The 17,727-nt window shown below is 54.2% G+C and overlaps 4 protein-coding genes across 4 annotated transcripts; 1 reads left to right on the forward strand and 3 right to left on the reverse strand.

The window, feature by feature from the left end:
• Positions 1-2,160: 2,160 nt before the first annotated feature.
• On the forward strand, positions 2,161-5,050 carry EsH8_VIII_000222 (uncharacterized protein; the record flags this gene model as incomplete). The annotated part of the gene is made up of 3 exons (XM_083269264.1): positions 2,161-3,012; positions 3,286-4,929; positions 4,991-5,050. The coding sequence occupies 3 exons, from the start codon at positions 2,161-2,163 to the stop codon at positions 5,048-5,050; spliced, it is 2,556 nt and encodes an 851-aa protein (XP_083129032.1).
• A 691-nt stretch (positions 5,051-5,741) lies between these two features.
• On the reverse strand, positions 5,742-7,925 carry EsH8_VIII_000223 (uncharacterized protein; the record flags this gene model as incomplete). The annotated part of the gene is made up of 5 exons (XM_083269265.1): positions 5,742-6,131; positions 6,190-6,228; positions 6,283-7,123; positions 7,179-7,645; positions 7,698-7,925. The coding sequence occupies 5 exons, from the start codon at positions 7,923-7,925 to the stop codon at positions 5,742-5,744; spliced, it is 1,965 nt and encodes a 654-aa protein (XP_083129033.1).
• A 3,846-nt stretch (positions 7,926-11,771) lies between these two features.
• EsH8_VIII_000224 (inositol oxygenase) lies at positions 11,772-12,781 on the reverse strand (the record flags this gene model as incomplete). The annotated part of the gene is made up of 2 exons (XM_083269266.1): positions 11,772-11,828; positions 11,885-12,781. The coding sequence occupies 2 exons, from the start codon at positions 12,779-12,781 to the stop codon at positions 11,772-11,774; spliced, it is 954 nt and encodes a 317-aa protein (XP_083129034.1).
• Positions 12,782-14,577: 1,796 nt separating this feature from the next.
• Positions 14,578-16,634, reverse strand: EsH8_VIII_000225 (uncharacterized protein; the record flags this gene model as incomplete). The annotated part of the gene is made up of 4 exons (XM_083269267.1): positions 14,578-14,732; positions 14,838-15,044; positions 15,212-15,902; positions 16,035-16,634. The coding sequence occupies 4 exons, from the start codon at positions 16,632-16,634 to the stop codon at positions 14,578-14,580; spliced, it is 1,653 nt and encodes a 550-aa protein (XP_083129035.1).
• Positions 16,635-17,727: the final 1,093 nt, after the last annotated feature.

The raw sequence follows: 17,727 nt of genomic DNA on the forward strand, positions 1-17,727 counted from the left end.
ATGCCGTCCCTGTCGTACACATAGCATCGTTACTCGAATTCCTTTACAAATCGACTAACGCTTATTTGCCTGCGACCTCACTTGTGCTCAGCCGGAAGCAATAAGAAACTGACAAGGCAATAGCACCGCTTGGGTGCCGGGCTCGAGTGAGAAGGATATCATGATATTTAACGAGCGGAGAAGTGGAACAAGGGGCAATAATAAGGGGTCAGCATGGTAAGGAATGGAAGACACCGACGATAAGACAGCTTAGTTCCCATTGTAAATGATACGAATACCCAGGCCAGTACTATTCCAGTACTCTTGTGTGTACAATAGAGCCGGAACGGATTGGTTTGGGTGTTAGTGTCTAAGCATTATTGACGTGAATCTCGATTTATTCATAATCCACGATGGCCGCTTGGAGAATTTCCAAAGCTAGCTGCGAGCGAGCAAGCACAGAATATATGAAATAGTACAGATCCATGGGGAGCCTTCTCAAGATTTTCTAGAGAATTAATAGAACGTGTAAAGACCTGAACTATACCAATGGCATTTTAGTATCCTGGAGTTCCATGAGCCTCCCATTACTTACCAACCAGGCTCGGAAACCACCTCTATAAATGATATGCCATTGTATGGGATGGATGGATACATCTTTTCCCACTACAGCTGGCTTGGTTTTTAATTTCTAGGTTGTCTTTGGACGTGTTCCACGTTAGTTGTCTTAGTGGCATTTTCCGTGTCGTGTTTGAGCTTTAACCATGGAATCCGGTTGTAAGGAAGTGAAACGGTCTACCTCGCATTTGTAGCCCAGGTTTGAATGCCCATAAATTTCGTATGTATCCTATAGATTGCTAGAAGCCGCCGAAGTAATAGTGGAATGGGGCGGGGTTCAACCCACGCGGCCCATGCAGACATGTAGACAGCAGGGCCACTTTACCCCTGACTGCATCACCATCCTGTCTTTTCCTTAGTCATCAGCAGGTATTTAGACCTGATCAGAGCAGATTAAGCCTGATCAGACATCGGCGGACATCATCACATTAATACTCCTTTCTTTGCGTAATCTGGAGCTCTTCTACGAATTCACTTGTGCGCGCGTGCGACTGTAGCGGAGGTGACCACTGAGCAACAAGGCAAACTCTCGACCCTCCCCGTGCAGCCCAGAAAGTGCGATTGTCTGTTCAGAATAGGCCTGATCAGGCCTATCTCTGACAGACAATTGACACTTCTGTTGCTCTGCGGACGGGAAGTCACTCTATGGTAGGCGGAACCTAGGGTGCGTGGTAGTCGCTGGGTGTGTTGTGGTGTTTTGCATCCATCCATCCCTACTATTCCACTTCAATAGGGACAGATCGCGGCTGCCCGCGAGTATTGCGTCGTCGTTGATAAACTATTGCTGATTTGGGGTTGTAAATACCTTAGACAGGCTACTATAAATCACCTTTGAACATTACTGTGTAACCGTCAACAAAAACGATCAGTCATTCCCTCGATAATTTACAGATGTGGTAAGTGTTATCATATGTAAATACAGATAGAATTGCGCGAGGAACTCGCTTTCTGAATTCAATCAATTTCCTCGATCTCATACACGGACCAGTGGTTCATTCTCGCCCCGCTACGTCACCGATGAGAATCATTTCGAGGACTGTGAAAGGTGAAACTGAGCCTCAAGAGCCGGTTGGAAGTCAAAGTGCCACGCGCGGGGCTTTAAAGAATCCTTCTCGCATTATCCGTGTCGTGTAAGTCGGTCGGCATATTTGGCTGCAGCTCGGTGTTTTCGAACCCATATTTTTGAGCCAATAAGATCTTTACAATTCTCGGTGTATTACCGATTTGCACGGTCCACGCGTGCAAATGCCGACCACATCTCGGGGATAAGCTCCGTCTTACTCCCCTTTGCCAGTCAGTCCGTCGATTTCCTTCTCGTAAACTACAACTTTTTATCTGATCATCTGATAAGATCTTTCATTCTGCTTTGCTGTTGCCCCGAAATTCGCCAGCTATCGGAGTAGGCACCAGCATTTGATAAGCTGTGACTCCCAGCCGGGGTGAAATCCGGGTCCAAGACAAAAAGCCGAGCTGCCCGCTCACAACCGGTCGCTCACACCATCACTCCCACGGCGACCCTCTCATTGTCCCTAAACAGTTGTCTACTCTTGGCAATAGCCCGAAATGGAAACTTCAACGGTCTCAATGCCGCCATCGGTCCAGAAGAAACGGCGCAGACCTGCCTTGGCGTGCGAGCAATGCCGCCGCCGCAAAGTTCGCTGCGATAGGAACCTCCCCTGCAACACCTGCGTCCGCTCCAAGAACGCCCTCTGCACTTACACCTCTCAGGCCAAGGCACATTCTAAAAGGAGCCCGAAGCATGGAGATGCCCCTCCTACTGGATCCGTGATCACGGCCCTTTCCTTGCCCGAGCCCATTCTCCCAGCTTTCCAGCCCCTGCCTACCCCAAGACACTCCAATCCGTCCACCGTAAGGACTGATGGCGATCTCCCTTACAGGAAGAGACTCGCAGACCTTGGAGACAACCCGGTCCATGGGTCCGCTGCTTCAAACGAAGCGGGCCTATCATTTCCCGAGCCAATACTTCCGATTGTCCAATCCTTGCCAACCCCGAAGCATCCAGCCGCACCCGCCGCCAGACCCAATGCCGACAGTCTAGAGGGGAACCCGCTGTTTCTCCCGACTCCTAGCTCTGGTCAGCACTCTGGTCCAGCGGAATTTGGGACGTGGCAGCCCCTCAACCCTACCCGGTCGTCTGCGGCCGCTAGCATCCGCGCGGACTCAGAGTCAACGCCCGGAAGCTGCCATGGCTCTTCTTCGACAGTTAACTCGCTCACCGAAAGGGTTAGACAGCTCGAGCAGCAGCTTTCTGATATCGCTGTGAGAAGTGAGGGCCGAGAAGAGGAGGCGTTGCGGAATGGCCCGACACTGCAACATGGGTTGAGATATAGTCGGGGGTGTGTCAGCAAGACTCGCTATTTCGGCCAAAGCCACTGGATGAACGCCGCCGATATGGTATGGTTATTAACCTTTATTTCTTTCCTCTTCTCTATTTCTTCCATCTTCCTTATCCACTTCTGGAACCATATTCTCCTGTTCTATAGTTTTCACACTCTCACCTTACTCTTGTGCCCACTGTTTATCAAACATCTCGTTAATCATCAATGTTATCTCTCTTATTATCTCTTTACTACCCCTTCTTTCCACACACCAATATGTACAACTCTACTTATTTGGTTGCCACAATCCTCGAGTGTCCTTACATGGCCCTGCTAACACACATATCAGTTGTACCGCCTTGTTAGCTTCGCAAGAAAATTTGAGAGCGAGAGATCATCCAAGCTTTACCAAGAGCTGGAAAAATGCAAAAAGCTCGGACGTCTCATCAAAGCACGCCGAACACCATCTTTCAGCTCCATTTCCACTGGAAAAAGTATGCCATCGCGAGAAGTAGCCGATGCTCTCATCGAGTGCTACCTACGCACCTTTGAGTCCGTCCAACGCATCGTCCACATTCCGACCTTCAGAGATGACTACGAGCGGTACTGGCAGGACCCGGCTAAAGCTAATGACTCCTTCATCATTCTCATGCAATTATGCATGGGCATAGGGGCAACGTTCTACGACGAACGGTGCACCCTCCGGACCCTAGCCATTCAGTGGTTCTGGGAGGGCATGTTCTGGCTCATCACACCATGTGAAAAGTCCAAGATGACCATCACGGGCCTGCAGATCCGTTGCCTGATGCACCACCTGCGACACACGGCAAACATTGGTTGCGACCTTTCCTGGATAGGTGCCGGGTCGCTAATCAGAACGGCGATGTACATGGGGCTGCACCGCGATCCCAAATCAATCCTCAAAATGACACCTTACCGCGCCGAGATGCGCCGCAGATTATGGGCTACAATACTGGAGATTTCGCTGCAGACGAGTATCGATTCGGGCGGACCGCCGCTCATCTCGACCCAAGACTATGACACCGAACCCCCTGCCAACGTGGACGACGAGCAATTGGTAGAAGACGGGGACTCTGCTTTCCCAGTGCCCAAAGACGCGAGAAAATACACACAGATGACAGTGCCGCTCGCTATGTTTGGGACATTTGCAACACGCCTTGCAGTAATAAAGCGCGTCAACGAGTTCCGCTCTGATACTGTGTATGAGGAGACTCTCAGATACAGCAACAACCTCAGTACATCGTTGCAAGGCATGATGCAGCAATTGAAACTCCACTTAGCCGTCACCCCTTTCCAGTCACGCTACGCGCAATTCATGACCTACCGCCTCTTCTTCGCCCTCCATCAACAGGTCATTCCGCTAGCCCTGCGTAATCCGGTGTACTATTTCTCTCGGAAGATGAGTATCGACACGGCCTTGCGTTTATGCGACGTTGCCTTCCTTACGCAGGACAAGTCAGGGACGGGTTCCAACGCCAAGCCCACCAACACCTCAGAGGTGGACTTCTTTCGCTTAACGATCAATGGGGCAGGAACGTATCGCTCTGTTCCATTCCAAGGGGTTATGACTGTAGGTCTCGAGCTTGTAAACCTGAAAGAAGACGAGATCAAAAACGGCCCGTCAATGTCCCTCAACAGCTTCGAGGGCCAGCTGAGAGGCATACTGGATGCAGTCCAGGAGTGGTCGCGCGGCCGGATCCAATCTGGCGAGACAAACATCAAGGGCCACGCTCTCAGTGTGTTACTTAGTGCCCACGTTCATGGTCTCGAGGCTGGCATCGCCGAGGAGGCGATCGAGGCATATTTCATGGCGGCATGCGAGGAGCGGGTCAAGGAATGCTACGAAATGCTTCGTCAGATGGCCGGGGATGATGTTACAGAGGAAGGAATCGACATGCCGGATATCCACGATTTGGATATGGATTTCGAGGCTGGGGCTGACATGTTGGCGGACTGGGATTGGGATTCATTGGTAAGCACCCACCCTCCAAGCGTATATGTGCAACGCGAAACGTTTATGCTAACAATTGCAGGATAACAACGGCTTTATCTCTAGTTCCAACTTTGGTTATATGGATTCGATGTTCGCATAGATTATCAACATGAGGCCCTGGGCTCTCTGTGCTTTTGCTGACTTCAGCTCGTGGAATTTGGGGGCTTCGGTTGTCACCACTTCAGGCGGACACATCACTTCTCACATGTACAATATTCTTTGTCGCCATTCATAGGCTTTAATACCCCCTTAAGCGTTCTGTGTTGCAAATATGAAGTGCCGGCAACTGGCTAGCTATAAGACAGGAGATTCTCCGTGAAGCTGCCAGCGACTAAAGTCCGACCACAGCGCTTCATGCCGGGCACGGCCATCAGAGACCGCCAACCTGGTTTTGACGCAGCTATTTCTTAACCGACGCTAGTTCTTGGGAATTACCCTAGGCCACTCGTTGTATCGGATAGTGCATCACCTGGTTCGTCATCGAAATTGCGTAGTCTCTGGTTCTCATGCCACCTCACCGATACAGGAAAGCGCCGGCCAATTCTCGCGAACCCGAAATTCGGTAAAGTAATCATTGGAGATTATTAGCATAAGAGTGTATTTCTATCCATGATGCTCCCGCTTTCCCTCAGTTATGACCATGCGCCGACCGTCGCCAACTCTGCTCCCCTTTCTCCTTTTTGCCGCCATGGACCTCAGGTGAACGACAAGGCAAAGGAAAAAACCAAACATAAAATTCTTTGGGGGAAGCTCCAAAACAAAAAAGGTCAACCGGACTGCTCATGAACGCATCAGAGCCTGCGCAGGCCAGAGTCGGTCTTGGGGAAAGGGGCTCCCTTGGAGTACGTGTTCCAGTCCTGGCACATGCCGTCGATGTCTGCAATCTTGACCGTGTTGGGGATGTCCTTGGCGCGCTCGAGGAACTGCACGCTCAGGCCCTGGCTGAGATGCCACGCAATGTGGCAGTGGAAGAGCCACGCGCCCGGGTTGTCCGTCTTGAAGGCGACGACGAGCCAGCCTCTGCCCGGCAGGGTCGTGACGTCGCGCCTCGTCGGGTTCTTGAAGTTGAGCTTGGAAGTGTCGGTCTGGGCGTTGAACCGGACACCGTCGCCGCGTCCGCTGGAGGCGGGCTCTGAATGGCCGAGGACGTAGAAGTCGTGGCCGTGGAGATGCATGGGGTGCTGTTTAATGCGTCAGTTCCCTGCAGGCTAGAAGTGTTCAATGTCAGAGGCAACTTACCGGAGCTGGGAACAAATTCTCAACAACCCAAAACGCCCACTATGATACAGTTAGCCACTCATCTGGAGTTTTCGAAACTGGGGAAGATCGTACATCGTTGTTATCCGGGACCTCAAAGACGTTGTACTGTTTGGGGTAGTCAGACTCGTTCTTGGCGAGGTATGACAATGTCGGCTCGTCCCAGTCAATGTTCATGTCCTGGCCGTTAACCTTCCAGTACACTCGCTGTTGACCGGTGGTCCTGCTGGTGTCCACAGTCACGTCGAGGGAGTTGTCCTGAGTCTTTTGGAACGACGTGGAGTTGACGTCGACGCTGTAAATGGGCTCGTAGTCCGTCTTATCCTGGCATTGAGCATCCGTAGGTGCAGTGCCAGGGTTGGTGGGCAAACTTTTGGATGCGCCATCGTACTGGAAGATGGCGGCGGGCTTGTTCATATTCGACGTGCCGCAGAGCCTGTTGGACGGGAAAGTGACGTTGAACCAATAGTTGCCGGCAGCCTGGTTGGCGTCAATCAGGACATCGTACCGCTGGCCGACGGTCATGTAGACGGAGTCCGTCTCGAATGGCTTGACGGCCACGAAGTCTGTTCCGGTCACCGTCATCTTATGGCCGACGAGGGAGACCGAGAAGGTGTTGTCGACGGACATGTTGATGAGGCGGATCTTGTGAACCTTTCCGGGCTTCAGCGTCACGCGGGAATAGCTCCCGCCGCCGTTCTTGTTGATGTTGGTTCCGTTGAACAGAATGTTGTCACTGGCCGGGACGGCAGCAGGCGCGGAGAAAGTAGAGCGGATCTCGTCGGCGGACTTGTAGTACCAATCCGAAATGGGCAAGACACCGAGATCCTCATCGTAGTTCTTGGAGGTTGGGCCGTCAATTTGGATGCTGCCCGCGATGCCGTTTGCGTACTGGTCGGAGAAGTGAGAATGGTACCTGATGCTTTGTGAGCTTGCGTTCGCGATTGGCCAGCGTGCGAGGGGAGTGTTACCATGAAGAGCCATATTGCTCCGCGCGGAACTCGTACGTCTTGCTGGAGCCCGGAGGGATCGGGCACTCGGTGATTCCGTTGACACCGTCGTTGATGTTGTTGTTCAACATTCTGATGCCGTGCCAGTGGATTGACGTACTGCTTCGCGTTAGCTTACCCGTCTTACAGCCAGCGGCATCCGTTACTAACCCGTTCGTCTTGAGATTGTTCACAACTCTTACGCGGACTTTGTCGCCCCAGTTTGCTTTGATGTTCGGGCCTACAACCGAGTTGATGAGATTATATCGTCCAAAGTATGGGACCTCAAAATTATTTACCTGGAAATGCGCCTGTACAGAATAGCCTGTTAGTGTGTGGGGTTCAAGTTCCAGCGACAATCCCAACTTACCATTGATAACCATTGCGCTGTTCTTGGTCATGCCATCTCCTCCTGTGAAAGACGACTGCTCAGTAAGGATGAGGTCGTACTGTCACAGTCTGTTAGCATAGAACTTTTGTTACTGATAGCAGCCAGCGCACCTCTCTCGTCACGCCCGTGTCCGGGATCTTGGACTCGTAGTCAGTATGGAGGTCGAACCCGTCGACCCAGCAAGCTCTATTGCCGGCATCATTGCAGGATTTCAGGCCCCCATTGTCAGGGTTGGAGTCTTGCCTCTTCGACAAGTCTGAAACGGACGACGGCGATGGCGCCGCTGTCGCGAGGCCGTAGAGGAGGAACAGAACGCTCTGTGAGAGCGTTGACTTCATGTTGAGTTGGGTTTCCGGATTCAAGCCGTGTGGTCCGGTATGATAGTCTTGCAGCTGGAAGCGATCTCAAATTAAATCCTAGTGTTCTTATGGATGTCAGTTAGAATCCGAATGAGAAACGCCGAGGGCGACAAGGTGAAGACCACGATGTGTACCCTTCAGTGGGCATAGATGTCTGTATCAGGAAAGCTTACCTCAAAACACCGAATGATATCTCTCCTATCACAACCACGAACGATCGTCAACGTAACGAACGAGGACAGACAGAAAATAAGGCAAGCCACTACCAGAGCTTCAGGAATCCCAAACTTCAGCGGGTGATCCAACCTTTAGATAGGGTAGGACACCGGCGTTGGGGACGACCACACAATTAAGCTCTGAGAGCACGGTGTCGTAGTTCGGGGATGAACCGTGGTCTAACTTCCTCGGTCAACGTTTGCGAAGAATTGATGGAATTTGCGCCGCGCAAAAGAATCCCTTTCCACCCCAACACGTACATCGGGAGAGCTTTATACCAGGAAGGGTGAGTGGTTTCGATATTTCGGGCTGGGGAGATGGGATGATGTTACAAACAGTCTGAGAGGGAATGAGCGGCGCGGTCTTGTCAGTCGGCCCCGGGCCAAGCGTTTGTCGCCGCCTTACTGGGAGGAGGAGGGGGCTGATAATCGACAATCAGACGAACCCGAGGGAGTAACCCTGCGAGCCTTGCACCTCACGGGTCTGGACGTTGACCCGGTGAAGTGAACCCGCAAGGCAGTTCAGATCAGCCTGCAAGGCGCAAGGTAATTCTGATGTGAAGCAGTATGTGACAGAACCGCCGCCGCGGCCGCCCATGCAGCCCTCGGGCGGCATTCGGATTCGCCTGAGTTCCCGGTGGGAATCATAAAAAACGCATGGCACCAAAAGGAGCGCATCTGCCACTAGGAAACATGTTTTGCATGATGATTCATCATAGAGGCCGCTTGCTCGGCAAGCTGGCGCTTTAGACGCCGCTGGCCGTTACGCGACCTGCAAAGTTGAACTCGTTGCATCCCGGTTCTCCATGTTTATGCTAGCGTTCAAATCCTCCCCGGGGGGGTTTCTCCTCGGTTAAGAACGACGATCCCTTCGTGTGGCAATATTTGCTTGCCAAACGACCTCAAGTCCTCCTCCAGCCTGTAGCAGCTATTCGCCACGGCGGCGGTCTTGTTCGGCCGCGTCTTGGCTCTGCACAAGCAAAGCGTATCTTGCGTTTGCCGGCGCAGGTCTGAGCAGTGTGGCTATACATGTGTCGAAAACCCAGCACCAAGGAAGCGCTCGGCCACGGCAAGCGGCAACTTGCAGCTGTCGCCGCTATGTCCTTCCCGGTCCCCCACGCCGGGGCACACACAAACCAGGCACAACGCCTCCTCGGTCGGCACATGTGGCGGGCTTACTGAGGAACAACAACCGTGCGGCTGTGTGAGGATGGCGGGCTGAGGTGCGAAGAAAAACTCTGGTGGATTTCATGTTCTGCCCGAGGATCGAACCAAAACGGCCTTGGTCGGTTTCCGCGTAAGCGCTGTCCCCTCCCCTTCTCTTGCCGCCTTCCGAGTTTTCGGCCAGCCAGGAGGGCGTGCAGGGCGTCAAACTCGCCTTGGGCCTTGCTTCTGGCACATGTTAGATGCGCGTTGCAAGAAATTCCGAAATCCCCCGTGGCTCCTTTTCTGGAGCCGGAATGGTTGGGGGTTGCGGTGTCGGGTTTCCAAGATACGCGCGGCTAGAGTGACAAGGAGCCAAGTGGGCGATGGCGCAAACAATACCTCGACTGAGCTGGTAAGTTTGTGAATACCGGGTGGGGGGGGGCTTGTGCCCGTCGATTCTCACCCTTTGATAAATGAAGTCGGCGAGCGATTGTTTTCGGGACCGATGGGCGCGTGCACGGGAGACACCTATCGCTGGGTTGATTTGCTGGTCAATGCGAACGCATCAGATGAGCAGACAGGGAAGGATCCTGAAAGATTGGCTGGAACGATGTTTCTACTCAGATTTTCTGGGATTGGAGAGCTAGTCGACCCGAACTGTTTGTAAACATCTCCTCGGGGGTTTTTCCAAAGTCACGGAAAAGAAACTCCATCCAAGAACGGGCTAGTTTCAATCGTACGTGATGACTACAAGAGCCTGAGCCAACAGTTGATCCCAACCATGAGCTGCTGTTTATGACTTGGGAAGAAATGTACTTGATCAATCCAGTACTATTACTGGTTCAAGGGGGAGAAACACACAATTCTGGTGATGCCATGTTCTAAATCCAAATATGTTGTGCACCGCGTATGATTCACCACTCAACCCAACGTTATTGGACCTCTGTACATAACAGACAAACCGAAGCCAAATACAATTGGCTCTAATCATGACAAACAAATATGGAGCACATAAAACAACTATTTTCAACAATTTCTCGTAATTCTGTTGATCATGGGGCTCAAAAATGATGTGACTGCGCCAAGGGCTGGAATATTCGTTCACCAAAAAAAACCCTTTTGAAAGCGCGGCCGGGATGAATGAAGGCAAGCAACAAGAGGAACAAGATGGAAAAAAATCAAAAAAGAATTGATAGCACAACCTGGTTTCGATCCAGGGACCTCTGGGTTATGAGCCCAGCGCTCTACCCCTGAGCTATTGTGCTCAGATGGGTTCTGTTTGTTGAAGAGTGTGTCCTCACGGCCGTATATTAGGGCTTCCATTGGGTGGAGCCTTTCTCAGAGACCTGCTGTCAGCGCGGACCGCGGCGAGTGGGTCTGTGTTGGTGCAGAATTTTCGTCCGCTAGAGCCACTCGAAATGGCCTCAGCTGACAAATATTTTTTGGGCTCTGCAATTCGGAATGGTGCCTGAGCCAGTCCCTAATTGGAAGAGTCGCCCGTCTTTGCCACTTGAGAGGCCCGAGATAAGCACGTTGTCCCTTCGCCTGTTGCCATCCGCAGGTTTCCCGAAATGGATGTAAAATTCCGCCGACCGAGTGGGGCCACGTCTATAAGAAGTGGGCCCTCCCGATCCGTCCGACGGCCGGCGGGCCGGATCTCAGATTTCTCCAACATGGTCGAAATAAGTCGTAGTTAACGCTAACCATATGCTGATAACATATTCTAGCTGGTTACAGGTTTGAACAAGAGGCGTAAAATATCAAAGGGGATGGTGGCGTCTTTATCTCTCTGATTGGGATATTGTTAGTGGCGTGTTGAGGCAAACGTTTACAGTAGTTGGTTGAGCACATGGACTTCTAAACACACGAAAAACCGCGCGAGATTCCGACACAGTCAGCTTCAGACCTAAGAAAGCCCCTAAAGATGCCAAAACCGTCTCTTTTGTATGAGGGACAGAAACAACTTTGAAACCCCAGACAAACTCAGAGACAAGCATCAGGTGGGTGTGTTGGCGCGCGGGAGCGGGAAATACAAACTCTCTGGTAGAATAGACAGGCGAATGACGACTTCTACTCTAGGGTTTCATCCCAGAATCGGTGTTATCTGATTGGACTGCAATTTTGTCACAGGCCACAGCCAAGCGAAGCATATCATGTCACGCTGGCAGCACGGGCACGACGTATGCCAAGTTTTCACGCCTCAACAATTTCTTCGGAGCGCTAGTCTATCAATGCATTTCTAGACTTCCCGGACCCGGGGTACTTTCGTTTGATCCGTTAAGGCACATATGGCCAACAAATTTTGCTCATTCACACAAAGGACCGCTCAATCAGGTGTACCCATCAAAAAAACACTTCCAAAAACGCCATGCCTTTATAGTGACAGTAAGTGTGTCACTGGGCGGTATGCCAACCCCCGTCTCAATTCATACCCGTCGTAATTTGACAATTCGAGATTATCCGTTTACCACTTGATGACCTTGCTGGGGAAGTACTCGTCAATGAGCTCCATATAGTAAGGCTATCAGTCAAGTTAGTTTCTGATCAGGCTTCGGTGAGAGTTGAGATGGGTCTTACCTTGAGCTCCTCAACGGTGGGAGCATCATCGGACTTGCTGTACAAGTCGTAGGGGTTGAAGGCGAGAACGGCCTTGAGGAGCTCCTCATCGCCCTCCTTCATGAACTCGCGGTAGGCGCCCTCGCGGTGCCAGGGGTAGAAGGAGTGGTAACGGATCATGGCAAGAGCCTCGCGGGGCAGCTTGGACTGCTCCTTGCAGACGGTGTACATGTACTCGTCGTGGCCCCAAGAGATCATGAGGTTCTCGATGCCGCAGCCGGGCTCGTAGATGCCGTTCTTGGTGCTGTAGACGGGGTGCGTGTTGTCGGGGTTGCCCTCGAAGGTGGTGGGGAGGACGATGCGGTTGTCAAAGGCGCAGCCGACGGGGAAGGTGTCGCCGACAACGTCCCACTGGCCCTCGGCGCCGTAGAAGAAGAGGAGCTTGCCGAGGTCGTGGATGAGGCCGGTAAGCTGCATCCAGCGGGGCTTGCCGTCGCGGCGCATGGCCTCGGCGGTCTGGAGCAGGTGCTGGATCTGGGACAGCTCGGTGTCGGGGTCCGAGTTGTCAATGAGGGTGTTGAGCTTCTCCATGGCCTCCCAGATGGTCATCTCGTCGCGGCAGGGCTTCTTGCCGGTGAGGTCGATGGCGAACTTCTCGCGGGCGGCGAGGTTGTACTCGACCGTCTGCTTCTCATGCTGCTCCTTGTAGAAGATCTTGACGCGGTCGCAGGCGTCCTCGTACTGGCGGAAAGCGGTCTTGTCCTTCTCCTGGTCGAACTTGGACTCCTCGTAGAGGGTGTCCTGCTCCTTGTTGAGCTTATCCTTGAGGATGTTGACCTCCTCAACGTAGTCGGTGGTCTGCTCCAGGTCGTACCCGTTGGAGGGCTGGACAAAAGGGGTGGCGACAACAGCGGCCATTGTGACGGTTTGATGAGACAAAGTATCAGGAGAACTGCTGGAAAGATGAATTACACGTTGATGCGAATGATGGTGCTGGTTTTGCTGTTGGTTTCACTCAAGATGCTGAAGACTGAGTCGATGATGAGCGAAAGGAGCAAGACCCTTATCCAGGAGACAGTGTTTAAATATGTTGTTGAGGGCAAGACTTGACAAGACGATGGCTACGGAACTACTAGATGATGGAGGGGCAAGTTGGGAAAACTCGGACATGACGAGTGACATCTGGCACGTACCGCGAGAGGCGGGGGAGACGAGGTACCTCGTCGTGTTGGCCAGACGGCGTGTGTACCCAGGCCAGCAAAGGCCAACTTGGCTAAGCAGCCCGAATTGACGTTTGCTGCCACGGCCGCAATCCCGCTTGGCCGTAGCTCGTGGAGCATCGTTGTGACCCCGATGGAGAAGGAAAGACGGGGCGAGATTTCAGATCTGTGGGGAGAGTTGCGACAAAGACGAGAGGGCGAGGGGATTCCAGGTTTGGGGGTTTGGAAAACAGGACAAAATCGCCGATTTCCTGCCATGGCGCGGCGCTGCTCTCGGTGGAACAGACCCACCCTTGCCAGAATTTCCCCGAGAGGGCAAACCACCCGAGCCACGTGACCGCACCTGACCAGTCACCTATCAAGCTATTCCCTATTGGGAGAATGGCTGCTGGACCAAAATTCCGAGATGCTCAACTCTGGCCAAGATCTCCGACCACATCCCTGCCGCTCCAACGCTTCCTCCACACCATCTTCCCGCCGCAACTCCACGCCAACCCCTACCCGGGATGGGCGACGACGGCGGATGCAAGGTGACGGCGCCCTGCGTTCTTCCTGCGGCAAAGCTTATTTCGGTCCCCCGCCGCATCATCATGGGATTTGCAGACTATTTTTGATTATTCCCTCTTTTGTCGCTGTACGCTGCTCCGCTGCCAGCTTCGTGCCAATGCAGAACCCGTCCCCTCGCCCATCCCCGCGGGTTCCCCTCCTCCTTTCAGTAATAGCCTCCCACTGATTGGGCGTAGTTCACTTGCCGAAGGGTCCCTTGTACGAATGCCCCTCATCGTCCCGGTCTTCTCCCGAGTCCAAACACGCCTTTGACGCTCTTCTGGACCCCTCCAAGACTTCCAAGACACCAACCGGAAGGGGTCTGACATCAACCATGGGTCATCGCTTCGGCGCCTCTTTCCCAATATCCCTCCCCGTGGAAATCTAGCGCGAGCCGCTTTTCGACCCCACGCTAAGCAAAGCAGACCTCTCTCTCCCTCCCCCGCGGGCCCGTGATGGATAGCTCCGGCCAACGTGGCATAGCTGCTGTCAGTTTCACGCTCAGACCAGGTAGTATACAGGACGCCGTGCGTGTGGAACGCTGCGTGCGGGGAGAATGCGGGCGCACTTCATCGTCTCATCTCGGGAGTCGGGCAAGCACAGCACTCAAGGGACAGATAGTGAATCGCGAAATTTGTCCGATTCTTCTGCATCGCATGCTGTCGTACCAGCCAAGCCGGCCAGGTAACTGCCGTCACAAACACGAATCTACACCACCATGCCGGGTATCCACAGATCCTAAACCAAGGGAATCTAAGTCCGGGGACGTTCCAGTCCCATCCAACAAGTCTATCATGATCCAGGCCCCTCCATCGGAGCGGGAGGCGACCCTCGCTCACCGACAGTTATTATCGTGATCCAATCACAGAGGTCATCATCAAACGTCCCTACGACAACTGGCCCGCCAGTCCAGCCTCCCTCCGCGCCGGTCCCCGGCTGAGATGATGCTCAGCCCTCGCTCATCGCCTCCCCGTCCATCCACCCCCATGCGTGCATCAGCTGATCCCGCACCGCCGTCGTGGGTCGTGCGTGGGCCTTTTCGGTGATGCTGAGCATCTCTAACAGAGCTTCCTGGTCGTGCCTAGTGTCGAAGCGGTCACCAGCTGGGGAGGGACAGGTCAGTACACGAGATAGGGTCTAGCGTTGCAGAAACATGAAGGGAGAAAAGCAACGAAGGGGGGAAAGGGGGGAAAAGAAACAGGACTTACCAATAGCTATCCCCATACACGCCGTGAACATGGCCGGCGGGGACCACTGATTGCACATGCCAATTCCACATAGACTCCGCAGCAGCTCCTGGATCTGCTCTGTTAATCGCTTCTCGGCTACTTTGCGGCCACCGCCGACTCGTGGTATGCTCGGGTTGAACAGCACGAGGTACATTTCGGCGAGAATGTGATGTTGGACGGCGATGACTGGCGGGTTGTGTTAGTAATCATGAGAACTGCTATGACGGCCATCACCGAACCGCCCCCCCCCCCCAAATCGGCCCATGGGGAGTTTCTGGAAAACCCAGAGCTCCGGACCTGGGAGGGTCCAGCATGCCAGGGGGGCAGTGGTAGTAGTAGACTGTAAAACTCACTGTGACAAGCCTTCTGGTACCATACTTCGGGGAAAGCCTCCTCTTCTGTCCTGTCCCGGAAGAAGATGGGCGTGTACGAGTGCGGTAGCGCGTTCTTCCACTCTCTGTTTGCCATTTCCAGCTGGCCCCATTGCAGGACCGACCCCGCCTCGGAGCCGAAGCAGAAATTGAGGACGTCAGCGCAGTGGACAATGGCCCGATTTGCCCAGACGAAGTCGTCGGCCGGGGTGGTCGATCGGTCGACAATGGCGTGTCCGAGGTTCATTCTGACCACCTGCTGGTTGATGACGGCGCTGTAAATTTCCTGGCGCAGGCCCGCCCAGAAGCAAGCGGCGGTCAGCGTGCCCGGCATAAGGAAGCGGTCGCCCGCGTTGACGAAGGCGTGGATTCCGAGCAGGTGGCCGTGCGTGTCCTGGCCGAGCGTGTTGACGTCGATCTCCTCGAGGACACGGAGGATGATTGTGGCGGCGAAGAGGTTCTCGTCCGACACGGTGCCCGCGTGGTCCAGCAGCGGGATCAGGTAGTTGAGGCACTGCTCGTGGTAGCGGTTCGAGGCCAGCGAGTCGTAGGCGCTCGTCAGGCTGAGATGCCGCGCAGCCAGCGCGAAGATGGCGTTGAGCAGAATCGGACACGAGCCGGACCGCTGCGGCACCTCGGTCTCGAAATGCCTGATGGGGTCGCATAGGTCGAGCTGTCTCGGCGGTCAGCATATCTCTTTCGTTCTCTCTCTCTCTCTCTCTCTCTCTCTCCGCACCCCCTTTCCCACCACCTCCCCTTCCAAAAGCGAGGTAAGTAAAACAACCGTTGTCGAGAATCGACTTACCCAAAACCCGAGTTTATCCACATAGTGACGGAACAGAGTGGCCTCCTTCCGGCCCTGGATCGGCCAGACAGGGCGGTCGGTGTAGATGCCCTCGAGCGGCGACAGGGCGTGCTGCATGGGCGGCAGGCTCACGACCGAGTTGGAATGCTCGCGTTGGCTGTCGTGCTGGCTGTGGTGGTCAGCGCCCGGTGTGCTTAGCGAGGCGCGCTGCGGCGGCTGCTGCGACGACTGCGGCTGGCCGGGCTCGTCGATGGTATCGCCATTGAGGCTCCCGTGATGGCTCCCGTGATGGCTCCCGCGGCGGCTCTCGTCGGGGAGCGGCCAGCTCGCGGCCTTTGCGGCATGGATGGACGGGCGCGGCTCCTCGGAGATTGTCGACTCCCCCACGGTGGCGGTCCCCGGCGAGGTCGAGACCTCGTCGACGTCGACGGAGCCGTGCACCGAGTCATCGGCGTCGAGGTCCTCGCCGAGCTCGACGCCGCGCGTCTCGTCGATGAACTTGAGCTTCTTGGGCGGCGAGGGCCACTTATGACTCTCCTTGAAGACGGCGTGCTTGGGCGCGCGGAACTTGTATCCCTTCTTGCACTCCCGGCCCGTCATCAGACACCGCCCGCACACGGGCAGGACGCGGTCACATCGCAGGTGCTGTTCACGACACTGCTCGCTGTACACGGAGTTGAATGGTCAGCGACTGTTGTCTCAAACTCTGTTTCCTCACACCGACGACGGCAACGGGGTGGCGGCGGGAGGGCGTGTCTGTGTCTCTGTGTGTGTCTCTCCTTCGTTCCCTCTCTTCTCTTTCTCGTTTTTTCTCATGGTCGCGAAACACATGGCCTCTCTCTTTCTCTTTCTCTTTCTCTTTCGCTCATCTCATCGTCGCCTTCAATGAGCATCCCGCATGCCATCTCATACTCATACACACATACACACACATACACCCCCTTCGGTGAGACGGGCTCACGTCGCCGTCGGCGCGAATGGCCTCGTCCCGGGCAAAAAGACGCAGACTCCAAAACAGGCGTTTTTCTCCGCGGCCCCCGGCCCCCTCATCGGTGGATCAGCGCACTCAACTCACCAGGTCGTGGCGCTCAACGAATCAGACGCTTCGGGAGTTGGCATGACACTTGTGCCACTTGCAATTCTTTCCGAGCCCCCAGTGAGGCTACAACGAGATGATTGAAACCCGGGGAAGATGGAGAAGATCTGGGGGAGCCCCTCGATTTTGAGCAGATCTGAAATTGCAATTGAGGCTTTGAGTCCGGGGCTGCAACGACATGCGACGAATGACGTGTGTGGGGATTGGGGCGTTGGTCAGCAGCCCGGCGACGACACCCCGTCCACATCTGGCGCACCAGGCGACAGAGCACCCCTAAGCCGCTGCAATTTTTATCTTTTTAGCAGACCTCCCACCCCCCGAAGGAGAACCGCCCAGCAAACGCCGATGGCCGAAGGCAGCCCGACCGACTTCCAGCTGCTCCTTCCCCCAAGAACTGACTACTTTTTTACTTAGGTACTGCCTGCCGCCTGCGATTGCGATCCCTAATAGCCACCATCGCCGCCTTCCTTTGCCTCTCTCTCTCTCTCTCTCTCTCTCTCTCTCTCTCTCTCTGCCTCTTCATCTTGGCCATTGTTGGCACACACACACATACACATACATATACTTAATACATACATCCATACATACACACATACC

This window comes from Colletotrichum jinshuiense, chromosome 8 (assembly GCF_051148585.1).
Source record: "Colletotrichum jinshuiense chromosome 8, complete sequence".
In the NCBI taxonomy this organism is placed as follows: Eukaryota; Fungi; Ascomycota; class Sordariomycetes; order Glomerellales; family Glomerellaceae; genus Colletotrichum; species Colletotrichum jinshuiense.